At 35.9% G+C, this 27,284-nt stretch overlaps 4 protein-coding genes across 7 annotated transcripts; 3 read left to right on the forward strand and 1 right to left on the reverse strand.

Moving 5' to 3' along the window:
* LOC109946271 (zinc finger MYM-type protein 1-like) lies at positions 1,518 to 2,846 on the forward strand. The gene has a single exon (XM_020553612.1). The coding sequence runs from the start codon at positions 1,518 to 1,520 to the stop codon at positions 2,844 to 2,846; it is 1,329 nt and encodes a 442-aa protein (XP_020409201.1).
* Positions 4,855 to 11,682, reverse strand: LOC18768858 (DNA replication licensing factor MCM7). The gene is made up of 15 exons (XM_007199652.2): positions 11,325 to 11,682; positions 11,165 to 11,232; positions 10,911 to 10,970; positions 10,607 to 10,830; positions 9,786 to 9,963; positions 9,392 to 9,514; positions 9,200 to 9,289; positions 8,846 to 8,988; positions 8,390 to 8,567; positions 7,853 to 8,044; positions 7,277 to 7,449; positions 6,894 to 7,097; positions 6,508 to 6,673; positions 5,635 to 5,856; positions 4,855 to 5,341 (listed from the first exon to the last, which is right to left on the reverse strand). Exons 1-15 carry the CDS (start codon positions 11,353 to 11,355, stop codon positions 5,237 to 5,239), a joined length of 2,157 nt encoding a protein of 718 aa, XP_007199714.1. The 5' UTR covers positions 11,356 to 11,682; the 3' UTR covers positions 4,855 to 5,236.
* LOC18768176 (kinesin-like protein KIN-6) lies at positions 15,286 to 23,495 on the forward strand. Of its 4 annotated transcripts, none has more exons than XM_020570030.1 (14): positions 15,286 to 15,665; positions 15,766 to 15,953; positions 16,499 to 16,622; positions 16,708 to 16,802; positions 16,957 to 17,092; positions 17,526 to 17,591; positions 17,769 to 17,831; positions 17,949 to 17,999; positions 18,076 to 18,158; positions 18,260 to 18,332; positions 18,691 to 19,038; positions 21,997 to 22,104; positions 23,017 to 23,124; positions 23,419 to 23,495. In XM_020570030.1, exons 1-11 carry the CDS (start codon positions 15,387 to 15,389, stop codon positions 18,760 to 18,762), a joined length of 1,230 nt encoding a protein of 409 aa, XP_020425619.1. In that variant the 5' UTR covers positions 15,286 to 15,386; the 3' UTR covers positions 18,763 to 19,038; positions 21,997 to 22,104; positions 23,017 to 23,124; positions 23,419 to 23,495. The 4 variants fall into 4 exon arrangements, with proteins under 4 accessions (XP_020425619.1, XP_020425621.1, XP_007200026.2 ...); XM_020570032.1 differs by having other exon boundaries at positions 18,719 to 19,038; XM_007199964.2 differs by lacking the exons at positions 23,017 to 23,124; positions 23,419 to 23,495 and having other exon boundaries at positions 18,681 to 19,038.
* On the forward strand, positions 21,769 to 24,712 carry LOC18768005. Its single transcript, XM_020553613.1, has 7 exons — positions 21,769 to 21,804; positions 21,997 to 22,104; positions 23,017 to 23,124; positions 23,419 to 23,523; positions 23,981 to 24,085; positions 24,393 to 24,609; positions 24,696 to 24,712. Exons 1-7 carry the CDS (start codon positions 21,769 to 21,771, stop codon positions 24,710 to 24,712), a joined length of 696 nt encoding a protein of 231 aa, XP_020409202.1.

The following is a 27,284-nucleotide window of genomic DNA, read 5'->3' on the forward strand; positions in this document are numbered from 1 at the left end:
AGATATGTTAATCCCTATATTTTTAATTTTTACAATCACATACTCCGGTTTTTCAAATTTGTTACAATGTGGTTCCACCATTAAGGTTCCGTCAAATCTCTCCGTTAGTTGCCTATGTGGCATTATGAGACCCACATCTTCACTTTTTAAAATTTTAAATTGATTAAAATATTAATAAAATATTAAAAACTTAAATAAAGAAAATCTCTCTCTCTCTCTCTCTCCCCCCTCTACGCTCTCCTCTACCCCATCGATTTCTTCTTCACCCTAGCCTGCAACCCAGACCCTCTCCCCCTCCTTCCTCCCGATTTCTCCCTCTCCCCCTGATTTCTTTTTCCCCAAACCCTAGCACCCCACCCTCGACCCTAATAAGCACCATCTCTCACCGACTTTATCCCACCACCATCTCCTCGACTTTACTTCACCACTCTCCCCGATAGGGGTGGAGGCAATTGGGGACCAGTGCAGTCACTGGCCCCCATTGAAATTTTATTTATAAAAAAAATAGTACTAGTAGTATTAGGAGTCTGAAGCCATATGGATATGGGCCAATGAGGATTTCAGCCAAAAAGTGGCTTGGTCTACTAAATTTTAATTAAATTACCTGCAGCAGTGGTGTGATCTACTAGATTTCAACGTGGGCCAACCAAATATTCTAAAATTATACACTACCCATTCCTAAAAAGATTACAATTATTAATATTATTATATATTGCCTTCTTAAATCAATAAACCTAAGCCTTTTTCTCTTTTCTTGGGTTAGAAACACGACTAGACACCCAGTTGCTTGTGAGTTTTTTTTTCTTCTCAAATTCTAATTATATTATCAAGTTTTATATATATATATATATATTTCTATTGATTTTAATGGGTCTTTCAATTTATGTGTAGATTACCAAAGGGAAAAGGCTTTGGAGATATTTGGTAAATTGCTATTCAACTCCAAGTATGTATTTGTCTATCCTTTGTAATTTTTCTCACGTAGTATGTAATTGTTTATCCCTTTAATGCAATTATGAACTTGTGTTGGTGAAATTTTAATTTTAATTTATAAATTTCTATATATATGATTCTCTATTGGTTTGATTAACATATTGCTTTGAATTGAATGCTCAATTTGCTTCGGTTTATAAGTTTGAGAAGATGTTCATAATTGTTCAATTTAAATTTAGTTCATATATGTGTTTCAGTTATGGAAAGATTTTTCAAAAGAAAATCAAAGTCTGAGTTAGTGGAGTCGTCACCTGCAAAGAGTCAAAAGAAAAATGAAAATAGTTCAAACCAAACTACGGAAGTTAACTTGGAAAATCTGCCATCTGATCCCGGATTACATAATCAAATATTGAGTTACCATCCAAATGTTCGAGACCAAGTTCGAAGGGCTTATCTCCAAAAAGGTCCTTGTCAACCTCGAGGGCATAATTTTCCTTACAAAAATTTTGGAGCAAAACAAGGGCGATTTAATCCTGGTTGGTTTAGTGAGTTTCCTACTTGGTTGGAGTATAGCATAGAAAAAGATGCTTCCTTTTGTCTATGTTGTTATCTCTTTAAACCTGATATTGGAGAGCAATTTGATGGTGAATCTTTTATTGGTGTTGGATTTTCGAATTGGAAGAAAAAAGATAGACTACAAATTCATGTTGGAGGACCGAATAGTGCCCATAATAAAGCTTGGAGAAGTTGTGAGGTCAACAATTCTCTCAAAACACTCAAAGCAAGATCGAATTGATTATCGAACCCGTTTAGGTGCATCAGTTGGTGTTAGTAGGATACTTTTACAACAAGGGCTTCCATTTCGTGGGCAAGATGAATCTGAAAATTCAACCAATCAAGGGAATTTTCTTGCATTTTTACGATGGCTATGTCGTTTCAATGATGATATAAAAGCTGTCACGCTAAAAAATGCTCCTGAAAATATGAAGTTGACATCACCTGATATCCAGAAGGACATTTCAAGTGCTATTTCAACTGAAATTATCAATGCAATCATAAGGGATATTGGTGATTCATTATTTGTCATTCTTGTTGATGAATCATGTGACATGTCTTCAAAGGAGCATATGGCAATTGTGCTACGTTATGTGGATAAAGGTCAGGTAATTGAACGTTTTGTAGGTATTGTGCATGTTACAGATACTAAATCTTCCTCACTCAAGTTAGCCGTTGATGATTTCTTTTCGAGACATGGATTAAGCATCTCTAAATTGCGAGGGCAGAGTTATGATGGCGCAAGTAATATGAGAGGCGAGTTTAGTGGTCTTAAAACACTCCTTCTAAATGAGAATGACTCTACTTTTTATGTTCATTGTTTTGCTCATCGACTTCAGCTAGCTCTGGTAGCTATGGCAAAGAAACATTCAGAAATTGCAAATTTATTTACTATGGTTTCTTATGTGGTGAATGTTGTGGGTGCATCCGCTAAGCACCGTGATATGCTGAGAGAAAAGTATGCTGATGTAATTTTTGAAGTACTCAATAATAATGAGCTCTTAAGTGGGCAAGGCCTGAATCAAGAAACTAATCTTAAGCGGTCTAGTGATACACGATGGAGCTCTCATTATAATTGTTTAATCAGTTTGGAAAACATATTCCCGTCTGTGATAGATGTGCTTAAGATTGTAAGAACAGATGGATCAGGTTACGAACAAAAATTTGAAGCAAAGGTTCTATTGACTTTTATGCAATCATTCAGCTTCATTTTTGGTCTACACTTGATGAAAAGAATTTTGGGAATCACAAACGACTTGTCTCAGGCATTACAAAAGAAAAATCAAGATATTGTGAATGTCATGGACTTGATCAAAATATGTAAAGGAAGATTGCAAAGTATGCGAGATAATGGTTGAGATTCTTTACTTGATCAAGTTTTTTTCTTTTGTGGCAAGTATCATATTGAAATTCCAAAAATTGATGATATTTTTTCCAGGAGGGAGACCAAAACGTAAAGTTCAGCCCATCACAAACTTACATCATTATCGTGTTGATTTATTTGTTGATGTCATTGATACACAGCTCCGAGTGTTAAATGATTGGTTCAATGAGAAGAATACTGAATTACTTCTTTGTCTGGCATGCTTGAGTCCAAGTAATTCATTCTCTGCTTTTGATAAAGCAAAATTGATGTGACTTGCCCAATTTTATCCAAGTGATTTTTCTGAACACAACCTCAAATTACTTGAAGAACCACTTGAGAATTACATTTGGGATGTGAGCTCTAACAATGAATTTACTGAATTGAAAGGGATTACTGATCTTGCGCAAAAGATGGTTGAGACAAAAAAGAATTAAATATACCCTTTAGTGTACTTGCTTCTGACACTAGCACTAATCCTACCTGTTGCGACCGCAAGTGTAGAGCGAGTATTCTCTGCTATGAATATTATGAAGAATCGGTTACGCAATCGAATGGGGGATTTGTGGATGAATAATTGATTGGTTGCATATATTGAGAAAGACATTTTTAGTAGTATAGATGACGAGGTTGTTATGCAACGATTTCAAAATATGAAAACTCGTCGAGGACAATTATGATTATAATGAATAGACAATATAGACAATATGATTTTTGATGTTTTGATGTCTTGTGAGTTCAAAGTTTTTATTATTTATATTTTGTGAGAGGCCTCAGACACATGAAATTCTGACTTCGGCACTGCTCCCGACCTAACCCCGCCACCAAACCCAACCCCCATCCACCTCACTCTTCACCTTTGACGAAACCCAACTCCAGCCGCATCCCCACTCATCTTCCCAACCTCAGCCACAAAACCCTCCGGCAAAAAAGCCCAGCGATACCGTCTGCCAAAGAATGAAGATTGATGTGTTCCTGCTCGTGTTCTTTTTTTTTTTCTTTTTTTTGCTGATCACATATATATGTTTAATTATGCAGAGTAATTTTTAGGTTGATGGATAGATTTGATTTGATTTGGTTCTTTGTGTGAGAATGGGGGCAGCGGGAGATCGAGGAGAGTTGAGGAAATATATTTGCTGGGCTTTGAGAAATGAATATGTCGGGAGAGGGAGGATTCAGGGTTGATAGGTGATGACTGGAGTTTGGGGTCGGGGCAGGGTAGAAGAAATCCGAGTGGGGTGGGAGGTGGGTCTGTGAGTGAAAAACCAGAGGGAGGGAGAGGGGATGGGTTTGGAGGTGGAGGGTGGCTTGGCAGGTGGTGGTCATAGGGCAAGGATCAGGTTCTTCAATACGCACATTGAAACTGGAAGCAGCAATATTTACAATCAATCTTTATGCTTTTGTAAAATTGCTCCTTGCCTTTTGTTTTTAGAACATCAAACGAATTTGTAATATTAGTTTGTGTTTATTGTGCAGGATTTTTTTCTTTTTTTCTTCAAAATTTTTTTTTCTTTCTAAAAAATTAATATTTTATTAATATTTTAATCAATTTAAAATTTAAAAAAGTGAAGATGTGAGCCCCATAATACCACATAAGCAACTAACAGAGAAATTTGACTGAAACCCTAACAGCAGAATTACATTGTAACAAATTTAAAAGACCGGGATATGTGATTGTAAAAATTAAAAACATTAGAACTAACATATCTTAAGGTATAACCACAGAGTACTAAACTGTAATTAACTCTTTTATTTATAAATATATTTTTTTATAGTTTTAAATACTTTGAAAATTTTAAAATTAAAGAGTTGACCATAATTATAACAATTGATATGCAACAAGTTTGAAGGAGGGTGTACACATTAGGACACAATTTAATATATTATTTTTGGCCATTTTATATTAGCGTAAAATAATAATTCAATAAATAATTTGGTAATAAGATGTACCTAGTTAATTTTAGAGTTCATTTAGCCGCACTTATAAAAAACAACCAAAACAATTGAAGCATAATCCTAATGCATTAATATTTTTCCACCACAATGCATAATCCTAATACAACCGAAGCAATTGTACTCAGTTAATTTTTGCTAATAGGATGCATGCATTAGAGAAACGTATCATGTATCCCAACTCCCAAGTTGCACACCACATGAAAATTGAAAAGAGCGAGGCAACGTACACACGAAATATAAAACACTTCGCTCCATTCATTTCGGCTAGTCAACAATGTTAACTGAATCACTTCGCTCCCACTGCCTAATTCATCTCTCTCTTCCCAGGTTGAGTATTCTTCCCACTCACAAATCTTTCAAATGTATAGGGTCAAGAACACTCCTGTGTCAAGGGATTGCAGCCGTCTGAGGAATCTACTGCAAAGCATATCAGGCATCAATAAATCGGATGTCAAAAGTAAGGGGGTTTATCTGCCACACATTCAAGGCTGCGTATTCCTCCAAACATTCTTTCAGTTGGGCTTCACTGTACCCCTGTTCCAAAGCAAACGTTCCACAGGGCTTAAGACAAAGAAGATAGAATTAAGGACAGGATTATAAAAAATTTCCTCCAATTATTTGAGTTTCAGAATTTTTATTTTAGTAATGTTATGATTCTCTGTTGAAGTTCTATAGTATGATCTACATTCTTATCACTTTTAAGTTTTATTCTATTTTGACATGATAGGTACTACGGTTGTATTTTCTGCATTAAATCCACGTATAGGTTGAAAATCAATCAACTTTCTGAACATCACAAGATGCTTTGCAAATTTGAAAAATCTAACCTTCCTAGAAATCCAATTTAGTGCACGTGCATAGCTCACATCCAGCTTGTCAGTCCTGGCAGCTTCATCTCGCAAAATTGAATAGATATCGGAGATAGCATCCAGACCAGATTTCTGGCGATCATCTGAGTACAAAGAGAACTTTGACATCTGCATTAGCCTTAGTGCCTCATCCACATCACTTTGAGCCACAGTTTCAGAAAATCGCAGTCTGGCTAATGCCTGTATATGAAACAAATCAGTTTGTCTTTTAAGTAGTCAATACACCCCATAAGCATCTATTACTCCCTTCTCTAGATGACACTTTTTAAGCAACCGATTAAACAAACCAAGTAAAGCTTGTTTAATCCATATACCCTAAACCCTATGCCCAAAAAGGACTGGCATTTGTTAAATACATTTGTACCATACTAGATATCCTTCCTCTACTTATGGATGACGTTTCTTGAGCAACCCATCAAATGGGTAAAAATATTGTTACCAACATCTATTGTTCCACACTATGGATGACAGTTTTAAGGCAGACCACCCACTTAACTGGGTAAAGCCAGTTCAAACAACATACTCATACATATTATCTTTTCACATTTTTAACCCAGTCCATATCCAGAAAGAATGCAGGTTAAGTATGCACCATTCAGGTCCAAACACTTAAAAACTGTCCCTCTGCCTGATGTTGACTGCAGGACATCAATCTGACACCCCCAAACCCTATGCCTGATGTAGACAGTTAGACACCATTTCTTGCCACTTCATTCAATTTTGATACATAGCATATATTGTTGAAACATTTCTTTCCATTTCATTATATTGGATACGCAGCATGTATTATGGAAGCACATAACAAGAGAACAAATGAAAAACAGGACTTACAGCTGATATTCGAAGAATACTGAGCAGGGTCCTCACAGTCGTATAGGAGTGGGGAGCATTAGATTTAGCTTCTTCTTGCCGAATGCTAGAGTAGGCACTAGCAATATACTCCTCGAGTTCCTGCGGAACTGAAGGAGACAATCTTCTTGCAGCAGAAATATATGCGCTGAATTTTTTGAAAAAGAAAGGAAAGTATGGTATCAGAAAGTCCCACTAATCAATAGACTTGCACATAAAAATTGGGGAGCTTTACAAGTTCTATACAGTGCTCTTCTACTCATTTGCATGTATAAGTGATCTATTAAGAAAGCCTAAAAACAAAGCGAATATTCTGAAATGGTTACTACTATTGTGCTTTCTATGTTGAAAAGTACTATTAGATTTACCGAAGAACAGATGGTTCAAGTGGAGTGAAGCCAAGAGCAGGAGATTCTTTATTCTGGTGGACATAGACGACATGCCTTGCCAGCTCAAGATCACTATCCATATCTGCTCGATCCAGAATTAACCATAAAAGATCAAATCTTGACAAAAGGGCTGGCGGAAGATTAATGTTTTCAGCTGGAGTTCTACGTAGGTCATATCTCCCCCTTCAAAAATATATGTAATAAGTAAGAGTTTTCATATAAACCAGAATATAACACAAAGAAGGCTAGCTGCCCACAGGAGAAAAACTGCCACATAATTAGAGCAACATAAATTAGAAGAGAAGCAACAGGGACCAATGCCCTAAATAAACCCAGGTTATAAGAGGTAGAAAGATTTGTACCACGCTGGATTAGCTGCAGCAAGAACAGCAGTTCTTGCATTCAAAGATGTAGTGATCCCAGCCTTGGCAATGCTGACTGTCTGCTGCTCCATAACTTCATGTATGGCTGTACGATCTAATTCATCCATCTTATCAAATTCATCAATTGCACAAATGCCCATATCCGCTAGCACCTGAAATGAGTTAATTCTTACATAATTTAACACCAGAAACCTTTGAAAACCAATCAGATAGGAAGCCTAATGGAGAACGATGGGGAATCTGATTGAATTAGGGATTTTATTTTGAGTTGGTTACAGATTGGCTTCTACAGACTGGCTAGGAAGTAACTGTTTGGAAACAGTCTTGAATTAAACATTGACATGATGCAAGGAAACCTTATTTCTTATTCCTATTAGAAGTTAACAGGAAAGGGCATTCTTTTGAAATATGGCTAATGAGGCAACTTGGTAGTCTGAGTATCATGCAAGTATTCCACAAGTATTTACTGTTGTGTATGCTCTCTTCCACTCGTATAACATTTGAAAATAAAAATAGCTGAAACACCTATAACTGAAAGAAGCATATGTATCTCACCAATGCTCCTCCTTCGAGGACCATTTCATTTGTGACAGGATCTTTCTGAACAGCAGCAGTTAGACCAACTCCACTGCTTCCTTTACCGGTTGTATAAACTCCCCTGGGTGCTACATTAATTATGTGCTTAAGAAGCTGGCTCTTTGCAACTCCAGGATCACCCATCAAACAAATATGTAAATCTCCTCTAATCTGCATTTTAACAGAAAATGTATCATGACCTTTGTAGTGCGATAATGTAAATGATACAACACACCATGACCAGTCTGTTTATCACAGACATGAATATGAGATTGGGAAATGTCCTAAAAAGAGAATATGAGCTTGGAATCCCATTTCACAGTGGAGGGAGACAGATTGCAAACTGAAACTCAATTTGCATAACCATTAACCAGTGACCAGGACCCGTAAGAGACTAGTCAAGAAGGAGGGTTCAGAGGAAAGGGAAGCAAGAAAAGGGGACTGACAATCTGTCATTTTACTATAGAGAATATATCCAAATACTATCCAAAATCTTATAGAGAATCTGTCATTTACCTTCATTCCATCTTTTAGTTTCCTGTGAGGGGCACCCACTAGAAGCAGAAGTAAAGCCTTTTTGATATCTTCATGCCCATAAATTTCAGGTGCCAAAGATCGTGCCAACTTATTATAAATGTCACCATCATCAGCTAAACGTACAATTTGCTCTTCCTCATCTCCTACAAGTTCATACCTGCAGAAGAGCACAACTTAGTATACACAGTACCCCTTTTATCACCTAAAATTTAAGAGGTTTATCTAAGTAGGTACAGAACAACTCTTAGTTTACTGTTTACCGAAAACTGCACTAAAAGCACTAGATAAACTCTATGTTAATAGTTAAAGCCTGGATGTTTGAAAAATAATTAAGTTCATTACAAAAGTCTAAATGACTTTTTTCAGTTGAGAACTGATTCATACAATGCATAAGAAGATGACAAAATTAAAAATAGGAACGGAAGAATGGCTTACTCTTCATATCTTTTCTTATGGTGTGTGATAGACATGGCTTCTAAGTAAGTATCTGCAACTAAGCCAGCCCGCATTGCTCTAAAACCAGTGTAAGGAATAGGAAGAAAAATGCCAGATAGTTCAACAACATCACCCGGAGCTACCTAATTCAGATAGAGGCACATCAAAACTTTAAGAAAATAGTATATAATCAGTCAAGTAGAAGAAGCAGGATGTCACCACTCCCTGCAATCATGCAATTATTCAAATTGGAAATGTACCGCCACTTTCCCTCTTCCCATTGCGGAAGATTCATTTAAAAACTGTAAGTTTACCCTTAAAATACTTTATGAAAATTGACATAAAGCAACCAACCTTTCTTGTGAGTTCACCCCTGAAGTGAACAGTCATTGTCCGTGGAATATGGCCTTTTGGAACATGTTCAGACAATTCTTGTATCTTGGCCTGCAATCAAACCACAACCAAACATATCACAGAAGATGATAAATGCTATTGGGGAAAAATGCAAAATCATATTACAACTATGACTGAATCAGCATGAAGTACCTCCTGAAACTTCAAGAACTTTGATGCCCTGAGTTGAAGAATAAGATTCCCCTTGGTTCTATTTGTTATACAACGCCTGGATGGGCACTCAAACAGGGGCATAAATACTCTTGCAGTTACTTCCTGTTAGGCACAAACAGAATTAGCAACTCAACAAAAGCAGTTCTAAAGAAACTGGGCCCAAGTACAGACGTGCTGGCATTGTATGAATAATACTCCAAAGAGTGAAAGAAAAGAATGTTTGAAAATCTGCTGAGTACAGTAACTGGCAATCAAATATTTGAAAATATTTTGAATACTTGGCCGAAAATTATAGTGGCTTTTTGGGGGGGAGAAGAAGAAGACAACATTTACGTCAAGACAAAGTATCTGAGATAAGCTTGTCTCTAATTACCTGGTAAATCTCAAAACCACATTCTTCACATGTATAAACAGCAACCTGCATCAATGGCTTAACATCTGAACACCGTGTCACAATACCTGATATCCTTACAAGCTGACCAATATATGAAGCCTTGACCTCCCTAATGGTAAATGGCCGCCCCTTTGAAGATGCTCTTATGTAAACTTCACTACAATACATATGAGAAAACATTAGTGAAATTTTACATCACTATACTGGAAGGTGAAGCATATAGAACTTGCTAAATGTTAAAACCGGTTACCAATATTAACATGGGATACATGTGTTGAACTTATATTGCACCATATGACAATATGTTTCCGAGCATATACTACAAACAGGGTTTATCAGCTAATTAGTTGAAATATATTTTCAAGCAGGGTTTACTTTGTACCAAATGGCAATATATTTCAAGCATACTCCAATGAGACAAATGTCCGTTGGGCTACACATCGGGAGGTACCCTCACAATATATTTTCTAAATCTCTTGTGTTTGTAATACTTGCATATATGAACTTCCACCCCTTTTTATTTTTTAAATCATTTTTGCTGGTATCATTTATGGGATAGGTGAGGGTTTAGGGTTTAGTACAGTATCAGTGATAGGCTACCTGTTTTGGTTGCAACTTTTTTGTTTAGTAGTTCTCTATTCATGACATGTTAGTAAATGAATGTCAATTTTGCTAAAGGTATCAGCTAGCTTAGTAAATACCTCATTATATGGTAGTGTAGCTTTATTATAAGTGTATTGGCACACAAATCACATTTAGACACAAAATTCCAAGCACAAAAGAAATAACTTTGAACTCACAAGTAGCGCTTGATTTCTGGAGGCATCTTCTGATGTGGATCTGGACCATCCATATTCTCTGGCCCATCATCGGACCTTTGGGTCATCAATATGTCATGATCATCATCTGTAAAGGCCTCTGTGGGCTCTGGCATGAGCTCATCGATAGCATCAGCAAAAATACCAATATATCGCCGAGTATTTTCAGTAACCCGACTGAGGAATTCTTCATCCAACTCTCTGTACTGCATTATAAAATTAACAACTTATTCACAACAGGACCAGGGCATTGCAACAAAAGTCAAAAGGCAAAGGCAGAACTTACACTGAACAAGTCCTCAAGATCAATCTGAATTGCTCGAAATTTACGGTTAGCAACTTCTTGCTGAAAAAGACAGAAGAATCACAGGACATGAATACGAAAAACTTAAAAGAAATTTAGAGATTGGTGTTGTATAACTAAAAATTAAGAAAAATAGGATCCCACATCTTCGCGGTAACCCAATGAGAATTTAGGGTTTTCAGTCCTTAACTATTGCTTATTAGAAAATGTGTTAAAAAAGAGAGAGATAAACTCACAAGGATCCGCATGTATTTGGGTTCACCATTGCAATCGATAAAGTTGGAAAGGAAATCCTTCGCGTGCACTGGAAATATAAAAATAAAATAACAAAATGAAATCGAGTATTGACGAGAGAGAAGGGGGGACATAGACAGAGATCTGAAAACCCAAATTGACCTTTGTCAGGGCCGAAGTCGAGGTCCTTCATGGTTCACCTGCAGAGCGAGAGGCACACACAGAGACAGAGAAGATAGAGCTCAGATTTGGGTTTGGCGGTAAATGAAGAATAATGGTGAGGGTTTTGGCGGGAAAACGAATACTGGGTCTATTCTTCTTTTAGTTTTTTTTTTTCTTTTTTCTTTTATACTGGGCCAAGATTCAAAAGAAAAGAAAACTAAGAGGACAACAAGGGGCCTAGCCCAAGTAGGAGGAGCAGCTCCCAAGACAGAACAGCCCGACGTTACTTAAATTCCTCTCACGTCACGCTCGATGTTATGATATGGGTTTTTAAATTTAATGGTCTCTAAACTTTGACATGATTCGCATTTTGGTCTTTAAATTTCTAAAATCATTTCGTAGTCCTTCAACTTCACTTTCATTAGGACAAATGATCATACCGTCAATTTTGTTATCTTTTTTGTTAAATGCATGAGCAAAATGGTATTTTTGCACCATTTTCTTCATCTTCTCTCTCCAGCATTCATCTCTCTCCTCCATTCATGCTTATCTGTTCGTAAAAATTATGCAACTCCATTACTCTCTCTCTCTCTCTCTCTCTAGTCACTTTTAATGTACATTGTTCCTCCATAGGACCCAAGCCAACCCAAATCTTTCTCCAACTCCACCATTTCCAAAATTTCTAGAATTTGCAAATAAATAACTCGATAAAATAAAAATAGTAAAATAAAATCATCGAGATAGTGTGTGAGTGATGAAGGATGAGTGATTGAAAGGGAAAAGAGAAATCTGGAGTGTGTAGGACTGGGCACAGTTAGATTCAGCCCGATTTTCCCCTAAATTCAAAACCAAAATCAATATTGATCATCTAATTCAATCCAGTCCGATTTTTCACTAAAACGCCTAAGAGAACCAGACCAGCCTAGACCAGTTTATATCCAGTTCGATTTCTGGTTTTCCAGTTTGGACCAGCTCTTGAACCCAATTGATTATTTATTTATTTATTATTTTTTAGAGTTTTAAGCCCAACTGAAATTTTTAAAATTTTTAGGCTTACAAATTCACAATTAGCCCAATTCCCGTCCAATCATCCCACACTGAATCTAGCAAACATTAAATTTAAATTTACAACCCAATAACAAAACAAATACACATAATAGCAAATAAAATTACAAAAAAAATACAGAAATAACATTCAAACTATTCCATCTTCCAGTGAAAACAAAAACAAAAAATTGCTCCATCTTCCCCTTGTTCCTTCTCAGAGCCCCCTTGGCGAGGCGTCTTCTTCAAACCTTCTTTATTAAGATCCTCTCCCAGCCCTTGTATGTACAAAAAGAGAATTCTTGGTGAAAAATTAAAATTACAGCATTTGATTGCATAACAAAAACAAAGAGTTAAAGATTTTACCTTGATGAATTCTTGGTGAAAAATAACAAATAAAAAGTGAAGGAAAGTGAAGTTGCCTTCTCTGAATGAAGCGTTGTTCTCACTTAGGCTCAAGACATAAAGAAATCAATAGTTCATGAATAAAATAAGAGTGCTGCTAAATGAACCTTAAAATTAACTGAGTACACCCTACTACCAAATTATTTATTGAATTACTAGTTTACCCTAATATAAAATGACCAAAGAGGATATATTGAATTGTGAAACAAATAATTTTTTAATAAGTACACCTTACGCACTATATTCAACCCTTATCAGACGTAGAAAAGTCTTCGTATTGCTTGGTGCTCACAAATAACGCAGCGAGTACTAGTTTAGGATTGGTATTACAAAATTAAAGATTTTGATGAAACCCAAAATCTGAAAAAGGGCACAAATTCATGTAAAAAGAGAAACCTGGTTTAGGATTAGTATTAGAGTGTTGTACTAGGGCTATTTTTGGTAGTTAAATAGGGTGTACTTAGTTAATTTTACATTTTGATTAAAATATTAGGGTTAACTTAGATTATAGGGTGTACTCAGTTAATTTTAAGGTTCGTTTAGCCGCACTCTAAAATAAATAAATAACCCAAATGGATCAACAAGTTCATAATCAACCTCATCACATAAAGATGTAAGAAAATATGAAGTTATGCAATGGAAGGGAATAACAAAAAAAAAACAAACAAAGTTCAGTAACTTACCATTAAATTGATAGTTGAAAGGATGAAAAATGAGAGAGAGAGAGAGAGAGAGAGAGAGAGAGAGAGAGAGAGAGAGAGAGAGAGAGAGAGAGAGAGAGAGAGAGAGAGAGAGAGAGAGAGAGAGAGAGAGAGAGAGAGATGATGCTAAGAACAAGAAGAATAAGAGAAAGAGGTTGTTGAAGAGAGAAGGGAGAAGGCGGCTCAAAGAAAGTGAAGTGGAATGAGAGAGGTGAAGTAGGGTTATGGAATGGGCTTTGAAAATAAAAGGTCTATGGACTTTAAAGTTTGGCTATTTATTTGGGTTAAAGTTTTCAAATAAATTAATCAATTAATTAATACAATTGGTTTGGTTTAGTTTGGTTCGGTTCGATTTTTTGAGACATGGAACTGTAATCAGATTCGGTCTGTTTCGGTTTTTTCAATTGATTTTGACTTTTTAATAAAATTGGTTTTTTCTAGCTTTTTCCGGTCCAATATGGTTCAGTTGAACGATTCTTCAGTTCCAATGCCCACCCCTAGGTGTGCGGGTGATGATGGACGAGGAGTGATTGAAGAGGGAATGGAATGAAGGAGAGAGAGATGGTGCCGAAGAGTGAGGATAAAATGGGTGTAGAAAATATTTGTAAAATTTTAAATTGAAACTTAAATTGGTTTCCAACTATCTGTATTTTATTGGATGGGGATATTGATGTGATGCTGACTGGAATCCCAACGACATAAATTTTTTCTCTCAAGAGTGAAGCAATTTTTGATTTTGACCCTTAACAGTATACCATGTGTCTTGCACATGCTCAAATTTAACAGAAAAAGTTAACAAAACTGACGGTAGGACCATTTGTCCTAACCAAACTAAAGTTGATGGACCACGATAATGATTTTTGAAATTGAGGGACCAAATTGCGAATTGGGTCAAAGTTTAGAGACCACTGAACCTAAAAACCATATGAGATAAATTAGAAAATTAAAAAGGGTACTATGGGCATTTCATAAAAATTCATTAAACTCCATTGTTCCTTATTTGCTTTCCGCAAAAGCTGAAAAAATAATCATCCCTTCAGCTGCCGCTTCAAATCACGTCGTTGAGTGACTTTGATTTTATAAAAATGGCAGATTCCACTTTCTTTACCAAACTTGATAAGAAAGTAAATGCCAAATATCACTTTTGGTCCTTGTAGTTTGCCTCTTTTTCACTTTTGGTTCATGTAGTTTCAATTCGGTCGCTTTTGCCATTGTAGTTTCATGATTATAGCAATTTAAGGACAATTAAAGAATTCCGTCAATTTTATTCACACATTCGGAGGTATTTATGTCAAATTATACCATTTCTACCATTTTGTTCAAGTTAAAACCCTCCATTTCTTGTTAAGGCCCTTGACAAATTTCCCAAAATCTCATAATAGAAACCCGAGTTTTGGTAGAACCTTGAACCCAATTCCCATTTTCGCATCCTAACATGAGATTGAGAGTTTTAGCTTGAATAAAATGGTTGAAATGACAAAATTGGACATAAATATTCCCTGAGCGTGAATAAAATTGACGTAATTTTTCAGTTGTCTTTAAATTGCTACAATCATGAAAATACAATAGCAAAAATGATCAAATTGAAACTATAAGGACGAAAAGTGACAAAAAGACAAACTACAAGGACCAAATGTGGATCATTCTGCAGTTCACGCAGTTGTAGGTCAGCTTAAGTTTGTTACTTTGTCACATGGAGAGCACGTGTTATAGTTAGTTATCTGTTAATTACTGTTTAATTAGCTTTAAGCTTTCGATTTTTTGTATATAAGCTTACTGTAACTATTCATTCAGACAAATCAATACAAAAACTCTCGATCTTTTCTTCTTCATCTTTCTCTGATTCTCTCTTCTGTGTCATCAAAGTAAACACCCTAGACGCCCCAAAAACGCAATACCAAACGGCGCGCAGATGGACCCAGCAACGGAAGAAACACCGGACATGGCTAAATCCGAGAATCTCGGACTGTTTCTGAGGATTCGGCCACTTCTGCAGAGTGGCGTCAGGGGAGATCGGAACCCGAGATTCCGAAGGAAGTCGGCGTTTGAACCTTGGTTTCAGAAGATGTGCCTGAGGGTTAAAACTTCCCGGTCGGTGACGCTATCACCACCGCTGGCCTTGGAACGGGGCCGCACCAAGACAGAGGTATATGACGGCTTTTCACAAGTCTTCTCCCCTGATTCCTCTCAGGTGACTTCAGTTCTCCCTTTTCATTTTCGGTTGCATTTCTTTTTTCTTGCTATTATGTCTACCTATTTTTGTCTAATTTGTGTTATTGAATTGTTGATAGGAGGAGGTGTATGAGAAGATGATGAGCCCACTGGTGGAGGATTTTTTGAAGGGCAAAAGTGGGATGCTTGCTGCATTCGGGCCTAGTGGCTCTGGAAAGACTCATACGATTTTTGGGTGCAACAGGCAGCCCGGTATGATGCCGCTCGCACTTCAACAGATTTTCAAGGAGACTTCTGATTCTACAAGGTATAATTAGGGTATCACTGTGCTATTACATAATCCAATTTCCCCCAATTTATTGTATGAAACACGTATAAAAAAAAAATAGAAAAATTTGATAAGTATGTCAATTTTACTTAATTAGGCACTTGATTTTTCCTTAATATAGAATCATGTTAGTTTAAACAGATATGAAGCCATAATCTGTTAGAAATATGAGATCGCTTTTTATTAACCCAATCAGTCCAGTTGGCAAGACGTTTTTTAATTAATTTAGGATTTGAGAAACAGAAGTATGTTTTGGACTTAAATTGAATAATTTATTTTCTTGTTGATATGAATTCAGTCATAAAATTTGAATTAGGAGAAAAAATGCATAAAATTGAGATTTTTCAATTTGTTTCCTTTTTTTTTACTTCAAAGGGCAAGTTGGGCATAGAAAACGAGTAATATATGTCAATGGATGTGGATCAACAAACAAAAGAATGCAGATTAGACCTAATACCAGCCAAACCTTTTGGACTTGAATCTGACAACCCCTTTATTTTATATGATATCTTCATTTTTCTCAGGTCATTGTTCATATCAATCTTTGAAATAAGATGTGAGGGAGGCAAGGAGGAGAGGGTATTTGATTTATCCCCCAACGGAGTTGATTTAACCATGCATCGATCAACACTTAAAGGCCTACATGAGGTAGGTTGAGTACTACCTTTGAGTTGTTTGAATTATGCGGTTGGATATTAAAAATAACTAGCACCTACTGTAATTTTGTAAACAGGTCGTAATTTCTGATTGGAGACATGGAGAGTTTGTAATTTCTCAGGCACTACTCAGGCGTGCTACTAGTCCAACAAATGCTAATAGCCAATCAAGGTGTGTGTAACCTCTTCAACTTATAAAATTCTTTACATTAATTCTTCTTTCCATGTTATTGATGAGCTCAAATATTCTATATTTCGGCTATTTTTTCTGCATGGTTCTTACATTCAATAAGTATTATGACAATTTTTTCTCTATATGGTTGTAGCCGGTCGCAATGTGTTATTAACCTCCGTATTGTTGATGACAAGTCTAATGGAGAGGTTAATGATCAAGCAAATGATGGTGTTCTTATTATTGTTGATCTTGCTGGGGCTGAAAGAGAAAAAAGAACTGGGAATCAGGTTTCACTCATGCGACTGAATTATTCTCACTGAACTAGCTGGTTAACGTTGAAATTTGTTCAATTTTGGTTGTTCACTGCATCCCACAAGGCATGATATATATATATATATATATATATATTCTTTATAATCGTTATCACCATTTTGTCAGATTTATACTATTACTATTTTAGGATGCTTTACTTAATGAAGGGTTGTATTGAACTAAAGGAACCCATTAGAATAAATGATACCACATTTTTCTATTTCCTTTTCTCCTCATTCTATTTATCTTTAGATGGCAACATGAGCAGTTTTTGAAATTGATAGTGAAATGCTTGAATTGGTTTTGACATTTTGTGTACAGATTAAATTTTTTGCACAAGTCAATGTATAGTCTTGATTTTGAATAATTATTTTGTTTATGGCTTAGTTTTTTTCTTTTAATTTGCAGGGAGTAAGATTGCTTGAAAGTAACTTCATCAACAAAACATCAATGGTCTTTTGCTTGTGCTTGAGAGTATGTAGCCTTAAGTTGGTTTTTCCGACCTCACTCTTCATCTGCCCTTGATCATAATTAGTTTACCATTTTACTTGCTTATTCTTGGCAACTTATAAGGCCCTTATTGTTTTCCTCGCTCTCTATATATATGTGTGTGTGTGTCCATGGTCTTATCCATTTCTTTTTTTGTTTTAGTCTTTATTGGAGCATCAGAAGAATCCAATGAAGCCATTGGAGAAGCACTTCCAGGACTCTTTGGTATTGTTTTCATTTACTGATTTACTCTTGTCACTTGTCCTTTGTTTGGCTCTAGTCTTTCGATAACTTCAATGCAGTGGCTTAGGATTTACTAATGTGTTTTTTGTCTTGGGACAGTTGACCAAGTACCTGAGAGATTACATGGAAGGCAAGAAAAGGATGGCGTTGGTATGTTGTCTTATCACCACCTTGTAGTTCTGCTGTCTTTAAAATCATCTCACTACTTTATTTGTTAATTGTGCAGATCTTAACAGTGAAAGCAGGCGGAGAAGATTATCACAATACGTCTTGCCTGCTAAAACAAGCCTCACCGTATATGGAGATCAAGTAAAATCCTCCATCCCCAACCCAAAAGAAACTCATTATATATAAATTTTGTTTTTTGTTTTTTGGTACAAGCTGTTACAGTTTCTGTATTATGCATTTAGGTTTAATAATGAACCATCAAAGAGAAGGCTTTCTCCAAGCTTTGCTTTGAAGGGGTATAAAGAAAAACTCGAGGTAATCCAATGATGCATGAGCATCTATTAGACTTTCCTAATCAGCCAATAAATTTAGTTATATTACATTAATAAATTATTTTGTTAATTGCTTTCCCATTCTTATTAGAATTTGGTTTATTTTCCTGTTTTAGTTTTAAATTTCCCTTTTTAGTTAGGTTTTCTTAATAAACCAGGAACAGGAATGTTTGGCTGATGTAATCTAGTATAAATATAATTCCAGACTCTAGTATATAGAAGTTTCTTTTGGGATTTTTGCCCTAGAACTCAATTATTTTCGTTCCAATTTCTATTATATTGCTTTATCCTTCTATTTTCTGTATTTTGGGAATGCTTGGGTCACTGACAGCAGCTTATAGCCGCTGCCCTGCATCAAATTGGTACCAGAGCATAGGTTAATCCTTGCTCCACACCATGGTTGGACGTGCTAGAGGTCGTGGATGAGGAAACCAAGCCCAACAAAAAGAGATGGTAGATATGTGGCAAATGATCGAAGATTTGTTGAGAGCGGTGCAAGCCCTCCAATGACAGGAACACGCGGATGCCTGATGCCTATGTGGACATTTCGGAACGCAACTGCAAACCCTTAAGACATACCGGAAGGTGGTCTTAAGGATGACTTGAAGAAGATGCAAACCCCTTTCATGAAGCTGGAAACCATGTTTTGAAGGATCTCAAGTCAATGATTGAGATTGGCTGATGATCAGGTTTGTGATAAATTACAGAATTTTCAGTAGTTTCTAGTAGGGGTGGTTATTCAAACTGGCAAACCGGAAAACCGAGTTGACGAAAAAGTTAATAACCGGTCAACAAACCAAACCGAACCGGTTCTGTCTGGTTCCGGTTCCGGTTCCAATTCCATGCCTTCAAAAACCGGACCGGCTCGAACATAATTAATATATGCAGTGGGCCTTATTTTACCTAAACCTTCCATTCCCAGCTTCAAGCCAAACAATTGGCCTAAACCTATCAATTATACCTCAATCCCAAATCCAAGCCCACTCCAAAAGAAAAAGTACTTTTCTTATCCCAAGACTGAAAAGCTTCTCTCTATTTCTTTTTTCTTTTTTCTTCTCTCTTTTCTCTCACCCTAGCTAGGTGCTTCTCTCTCTCATTTCTTCTCTCTTTCTTCTCTTCTCTCCTGAAGAAAATCCTAGCCACCATTTTTTCTCGCTTTTTTTTCTTCTTCTTCTCTTCTTCCTCTCCTCTCCTCTCTGTGTCTGATTTCTCTTTCTGTTTCTTACTCTTTTCAATTGGATCTGTTTTGGTCTTTTAGTGTTCTTTAGATTCTCATTTTTATTATGAAGATTATTTATTTTTGGTATCTTTGAGAAGGTTCAGATCTGGTTTTACTTGTATGGATTCGTCGATTTTCTACATTGCACATTCAATTGTTTAAACCGGCCCGGGTTTAGAGCCCAAAAATGTTAAAAAATTCAGTTCGGCTTGAAGCTCTAAAAATTGAAAATGGAAAAATTTATCAATTGGGCTTAGAGCCGGTCCAAACTAGGAAAACTGAAACCAAACCGGATTTAAACCGGTGCGGGTTGGTTCTGTTTAGTTAGTACATTTTTATGAAAATTGGACTGAATTGGACTGGATGAACAATACTGATTTTGGTTTTGAGTGAGAATTGGACCAAATCGGACCGTGCCCGCTCCTAGCTCTGATCATGATCATGATCATGATGGTGCGTGGAGATATATGCTTGCTATAATATGTATGCAATTATATAACCACTAGCTAGGAGTAGGGATGGCAACGGGTCGGGTGGAGGCGGGTATGACAATACCATCCCCGCCCCCTTCCCTAAACCCATCCCCGTTTAATAGATTTTGGGGAATCCCCGCCCTCGTTCCCATTGGGGGACTATACCCCATATCCGCCCCGAATCCCCGATTTTTTTTGCATAAAAAATATTTATCATACATTTTAACATTAAGTTTCATATTAAATTATCATTCAACACATCCAAATTAACTATAAAGTTCAACTCAACTATTCAAAATCACATAAATATGAAATTCTAGATAAGATTAGGAAGAATTAGGAGAGGGAGGTTAACTTAGGGTTAAACATAAATATTATAATTATATATTTACTTATTTAAATATAAACATATATATTTTCGGATCAAGTTCGGGGATGGGGACGCCAATACCATCCCCTCCCCATACCCGTCGGGGATTTTTCAAGTTCGGGGATCCCCGTACCCGATACCCATTTGGCCCCGAAATCTCCCCCCGTTAGGGTCGGGGACCCGCCCTAGCAGGGATTTTTGCCATTCCTAGCTAGGAGCAAGCACGGGCCCAACCTTGTCTAGGTAGGGCTGAAGCCCGACCCAAATGTTTGGAAAACTTCCCCAACCTATATAGCCTTGCCCAACCTTCTTTAAAAAAAACATAAAATAGCCTAGCTCCGGTTTTATTCCCCAAGATAAAAGAAAAGACAAAAAAGAAGAAGATTGTCTTCTTCTCTCTCCAGCTAAGAGCCAACACGTGTGACCTTCGTTAGCTCATTTCATTTTTTTTTTTCTCCTTCTTGTACACTACTTTTTATTCTGACTTAATTATAAGATTGTTTCAACATTTTAGTTTAGGATAAAAATTAGGTTTTTTTTTTGTTTTTTTTTTTTTCCAATTGATGTGTAATAACTTATTATTATTATTTTAATGGAAGTTGTGTTATTAAGTTATTATATGCTTAGGTTTTATATTTCAAACATAGATTATAGTTTATAATGTCTAATTAAAATCCCAAATTAATAAAGACTATTCTATTATTTTTCAATACAAAAAATGAGGGTCAATATCAACACCAACATTCTTCTCTATTTGGAAAATGTCAAAAAAACAAAGTAAACTTTGCTGAAATTTTAATTAAAAATTTCTGATTGTAAAAATTAGCCTAAAATTTAGCCTAAAATTTAGCCCTAGTCATTTTTGAATCATGGGTCCGTGCCTGGCTAGGAGACGTGTATTTAAGATGATCAAAGAATATTTGACTTAATATCTTGTGTTATAACTTGAATTTGTCAAAGGATAGGAATTTATAATTTGTTTATCCTGCCAAATAAAAGGAATTTATAATTAAGCACATATTTTTCTAAAGCTACACATCAAAACTATATTGCTTTCGCCCTAATTTCCGAAATGCAAAAAGAAGGAAACATAAAAGAAAAATATAAAAAAGAATGTATCAAGTAGTTTGCTTCAAACACCTTGAGTAGAAGACGTGTATTTAAGATGAACAAAGAATCTTCGACTTAATATCTTGTGATTATAACCTAGCTTAAGTGAATGTTTTGAGGTATTTATGTTCATGTCTTTTATAGTTCTAATAGAAACTAATCAATTTTCGTTTTGTCACTGTAAATGTGTCTCATCTTTTCTTCTTCTTCTTCTTCTTGTTGTAACTTTGTAGTGTAATGTAATAAGATGCTTCGGTCCTTTGCTTATTATGGTTATTCTCTTGTAACTTGTAATATGTTTTTAACATTGGGCAATATATCACTTTCGGCCTTTGAATTTGAAACGCATGCATATGGGCATTGTTTTGTTAATATCATTTTGTTTTTTTATACCCTTTTTGCAATTGGTAGTTTCTCTTGAAGTAAGTTTTTTTTCTTGGTTGACTTGGAAGTAAGAGAGAGTCATTTTTTGTAGGTGGCAGAACATGAAATCCAGCACCTCAGAGAAAGCAACCTTGAGCTTGAAAAGGAGCTGAAGGATCTCAAGTCACTGATTGAGGTGCAGAGGTTGGCTGATGATCAGGTTTGTGATAAATTACAGAATTTTCAATAGTTTCTGCTTGAATTTGGATATTGGGTGTGCGTTTATCTTGCTTTCATTGATAGTACTTACTGATCACGATCATCATGGTGTGTGGAGATATATACTTGCTATAATATGTATACAATTATAAAACCACTAGCTAGGAGACGTGTATTTAAGATGATCAAAGAATCTTTGACTTAATATCTTGTGATTATAACTTGAATTTGTCAAAGGACATGAATTTATAATTTTTTATCCTGCCAAAGAAAAGGAATTTATAATTAAGCACATATTTTTCTAAAGCTACACATCAAAACTATTTTCGCCCTACTTTCCGAAATGCAAAAAGAAGGAAAATAAAAGAAAAATATAAAAAAAGAATGTATCAAGTAGGTTGCTTCAAACACCAGGAGTAGAAGACGTGTATTTAAGATGAACAAAGAATCTTTGACTTAATATCTTGTGATTATAACCTAGCTTAAGGGAATGTTTTGAGGTATTTATGTTCATGTCTTTTATTGTTCTATTAGAAAACATATTATTGCTTTACACTGAAACTGATCGATTTTCGTTTTGTCACTGTAAATGTGTCTCATCTTTTCTTCTTTTTCTTCTTCTTGTTGTTGTAGTAACTCTGTAGTGTAATGTAATATGATGCTTCGGTCTTTTGCTTATTATGGTTATTTTCTTGTAACTTGTAATATGTTTTTAACATTGGGCTATATTTCACTTTCGAACATTGGGCTATATATCACTTTCGGCCTTTGAATTTGAAACTCATGCATATGCGCATTGTTTTGTTAATATAATTTTGTTTTTTTGTTTTTATACCCTTTTTGCAATTGGTAGTTTCTCTTGGAAGTAAGTTTTTCTTGATTGACTTGGAAGTAAGAGAGTCATTTTTTGTAGGTGGCAGAACATGAAATCCAGCACCTCAGAGAAAGCAACCTTGAGCTTGAAAAGGAGCTGAAGGATCTCAAGTCACTGATTGAGGTACATAGGTTGGATGATGATCAGGTTTGTGATAAATTACAGAATTTTCAATAGTTTCTAGTTGAATTTGGATATTGGGTGTGCGTTTATGTTGCTTTGGTCCTTTGGTTATTCTCTTGTAAATTGTAATCTGTATTTAACATTGGGCTATATATAGCTTTCGGTCCTTGAATTTGAAACGGATGCATATGCGCATTGCTTTGTTAATATCATTTTGTTTTTTGTTTTTTATACCCTGCAGTTTGTCGTTTCTCTTGGAAGTAAGAGGTTTTTTTTTGTTGGGTCAACGTGGAATTAAGAGTTGGTCATTTCTTGTAGGTGGCACAAGAAATCCAGCGCCTCAGAGAAAGCAACCTTGAGCTTGAAAAGGAGCTGAAGTATCTCAAGTCACTGATTGAGGTACAGAGGTTGGCAGATGACCAGGTTTGTGATAAATTACAGAATTTGCAATAGTTTCTGTTTTAATTTGGATATTGGGTGTGCGTTAATGTCTTGTGATTATAACCTAGCTTAAGTGAATGTTTTGTGGTATTTATGTTCATGTCTTTTGTTGTTCTATTAGAAAATATATTATTGCTTTTCATTGAAACGGATCAATTTTAGTTTTGTCAATGTAAATGTGTTTTGTCTTTTTTCTTCTTCTTTTGTTGTTGTTGTTGTAACTCTGTAGTGTAATGTAATATGATGCTTCGGCCCTTTGGTTATTTTGATTATTCTCTTGTAACTTGTAATATGTTTTCTACATTGGACCCGGCTATATATTGCTTTTGCCCTTTGAATTTGAAACACATGCATACACACATTGCTTTGGTAATATCATTTTGTTTTTTGTTTTTTATACCCATTTTGCTTTGGAAGTAAGAGTTAATCTTTCTTGTAGGTGGCAGAAGAAACCCAGCGCCTCAAAGAAAGCAGCCTTGAGCTTGAAAAGGAGGTGAAGGATCTCAAGTCACTGATTGATGTACAGATTTCTGGTGATGATCAGGTTTGTGATAAATTACAGAATTTGCAATAGTTTCTGGTTGACTTTGGATATCGGGTGGGCGTTTATGTTGCTGTCATTTATAGTACTTAATGATCATGATCATCATGGTGCATGGAGAAATATACTTGCTATAACATGTATGCAATGATAAAACCACTAGCTAGGAGATGTGTATTTAAGATGATCAAAGAATCTTTGACTTAATATCTTGTGATTATAACCTAGCTTAAGTGAATGTTTTGAGGCATTTATGTTCATGTCTTTTATTGTTCTATTATGATTGCCTAAATTTTGTTTGTATTTGCAGTGGGATGACTCAGTAGTTGAAGACCTGCCTAGCCCAAGCAAGAATGCTATTTCACCATCGAAGGAGGACAAGGATAGACTTGCTAGGAGAAGAAAAGGAAAGAAGTGGTCCTCTTTGGAAGAGGACACCTTGAGGGCTGGTGTTGAGCAATATGGAGTGGGGCGTTGGAAGTTGATCTTGACCAGCAACCAGGACATCTTTGGAGAGAGAAACGCAGGTACCAAGTTGTGTAATTTTTTTCACGTCTCTTAGCTTAAATTTTTATTTTGTAAATTTTGAAAATATTGGTTTTTCATGATCTAGGTGGATTTGAAGGATAAATGGAGAAATTTGATAAGACGGAACACGCACCATTAGCTTGCTAGTTGGTTATGATCTTAGATGTTTAGGGTTTAGCTTGCTAATCGGTTGTGATGTAAACATTGTAACTCATTCCAGTGGATTCAAAGACATGGTGCAGGCAACATTTAATACAACATGATGAACATTGCTGACAACTAATTTGCAGAATGTTTTTTTTAACTCTTAAATCCTGTTCCATGGTAATTGAAATGTAGTCGGCAAATGAGAGTAAAGTAGAGTGCTGATATCAACTTCTTAGTTATAGAGCCCCATTAATAACCTTTTTTTAATTTTTAATTTTTAATTTTATTTTTTATGATGAATACGTAAATATCATTGAACAGAGTTTTAGAGTGCAAACTATCGAGCTTCTGTAGCAACTGAAACAGGCAACAAAACCAAACAGGAGCACTGACCATAGAACAAAAAGGCAACTGTATACCATGGAAACAGTAAAGCAACTGAACAGAACGCTCATAAAAACATGGTACGAAAATCCATCCATATTCGGATATTCCACGTGTCGCGGAGAAGTATAAATTATTGTCCTCGAGTCTTATTGTTTGGTTGGCAACTTGACATGCAGGACTAACGATATTCTGGTGTGTCTATGGTATGGTTATATAGACGGGCCACGCTATAGTGTCATTTTCTTTGTAAATAAAATAAAAGGCAGTTGCCTTGTGATGTGATATGATATAAGAATATTGCAGTGATGGTTTCTGCGGTTTTTCCCCTTGAATTATTTGCATATTGTCAATTTAGCCTCTTAATAAATTTTTGGATAAATTAAGGACAAACTTTTTTAAAATCGCCAATTGATGGCCTACTGTCAGATTCTTAAGACTCTCATCCACTTTTCCATCAGTTTTACACGAGAGAGGCACGTGGCCCATTTTGAAGGTTAAATTCATCATTTCACAACCACTCTTACTTCCCTTACATTGGGTTAGGACAGATTGTGTTTTACGATTCAAATTGGGAGGTTAGAGTTCTCTACGATTCAAACTGGGTTGGTTGGGCAGAGTGAAGAGTGTTGGCAAATTTGGGAAGAATTGAGAGCGAATCTCTCCGACATTGAGGTGTGATTGATCGAAGAAATGGGTTTTGAGCTAAGAGATGGTGGAGAGCATCCCATCTACTGTATGTGTCCACTTTCTCTCACTTTCTCTCACTTTTTCCCTCACTTTCTCTGACTTTGTCCCACTTTCCCTCATTAGAGATGGGTTTGACGAATATTGTACTATTAATCCATGAAAAAGATATCTTCAATGGTCCCTAAACTGTCTGTTTTGGTCCGACTTAGATTCCTTCACTATACTTGGTCTTCTGTGGTCCCCTATGCAATTTTTTAGTGCAATGGTTTATGTTCTCTTATGTTTTATATTGTGTTGACAGAGATTGGTTGTGTTTGTACTTTAGTTAAGTGGTATATGTGATAAATGTGGTAGATAGGAAGTAACTCTCATTATTTAATGATATGAGGTGGATCTTGACCTATTTACACTGGAAATTCACCAGATGGGTTATACATGGGGGGTATTGTGCAGTGGATTAACACTTTGTGAGGGATTATGTGTCAATGTTGGCTTATATGACTTGGCAGTGGAACTTGAGTACCAAAAAGAGATCACTGAGTTCTTTTATAAGAAAAATAAAAGGTTGGGTTCCAATTGTAGTCGATAAAGATTATCTTGAGTGTGTTAACAGCCAGATACAACATGTGGTTGTCATTTACTTGACTGATACAACACAACAACGATAGGGTTTAGGCAGTGAAGCATTTGAAAATGAGCATTTGCAGGTTGAGAATGTTGTGGAACAAGAAGGTGAGAGACATGCTAAACTGTTTTGGGGGTTTTGGGCATATATGTGCTGATCTGTTTGAGGATTTTGGAGAAGTACATGTAGATATGACTGGTGATTGCAATTTTGAGAAGTTTGTGGATGTTGATGTAGTTTGATGAGGGTTACAAAGCGAATAATGGTGATGAGTTTGATGTTGAAGTGCAAAACACTGCATATATTCCTGGTGGTGAGGATTCTGAAGATGAATTCGAGGATGATGAAGATATGGCTAAGCAAGTCAATGGTGAAGATGTGGAAGATGAATAGTTGAGACAAAATGACTTTGATCAAAGTGAAGAAGATGATAAAAAGTTTGAGAGATTTGTTGTAACTGATGATCTTGATGAAGACCAACATAAGAAACCAGGGGAAGAGCTAATTGATGAGTATGATACAGATGACCTTAGAAGTGTACATGGAGAAGACAATGATGAAGTTTATGAAGTGAGAGGCAAGACTAGAAGAAGAGCTCCAAAATTCAAGTAATATAATAGGGATCATGACTTGAGAGAGCCCAAATTTACTTTAGGGATTGAATTTCCAACCATGAAAGAGTGTAGAGAAGCTATGAGGTATTATGCAACTAGTTGTGCTAGGCCTTTGAGGTTTATAAAGAATAAACCTCATAGGTTAAGAGTTAAATGTGAAGGTAAAACTAATTGTTGGCGTGGTTTTCGTACACCACAGAAAATTACTGTTTGT

The sequence above is a fragment of the Prunus persica genome, chromosome G8, assembly GCF_000346465.2.
Source record: "Prunus persica cultivar Lovell chromosome G8, Prunus_persica_NCBIv2, whole genome shotgun sequence".
NCBI classification, from domain to species: Eukaryota; Viridiplantae; Streptophyta; class Magnoliopsida; order Rosales; family Rosaceae; genus Prunus; species Prunus persica.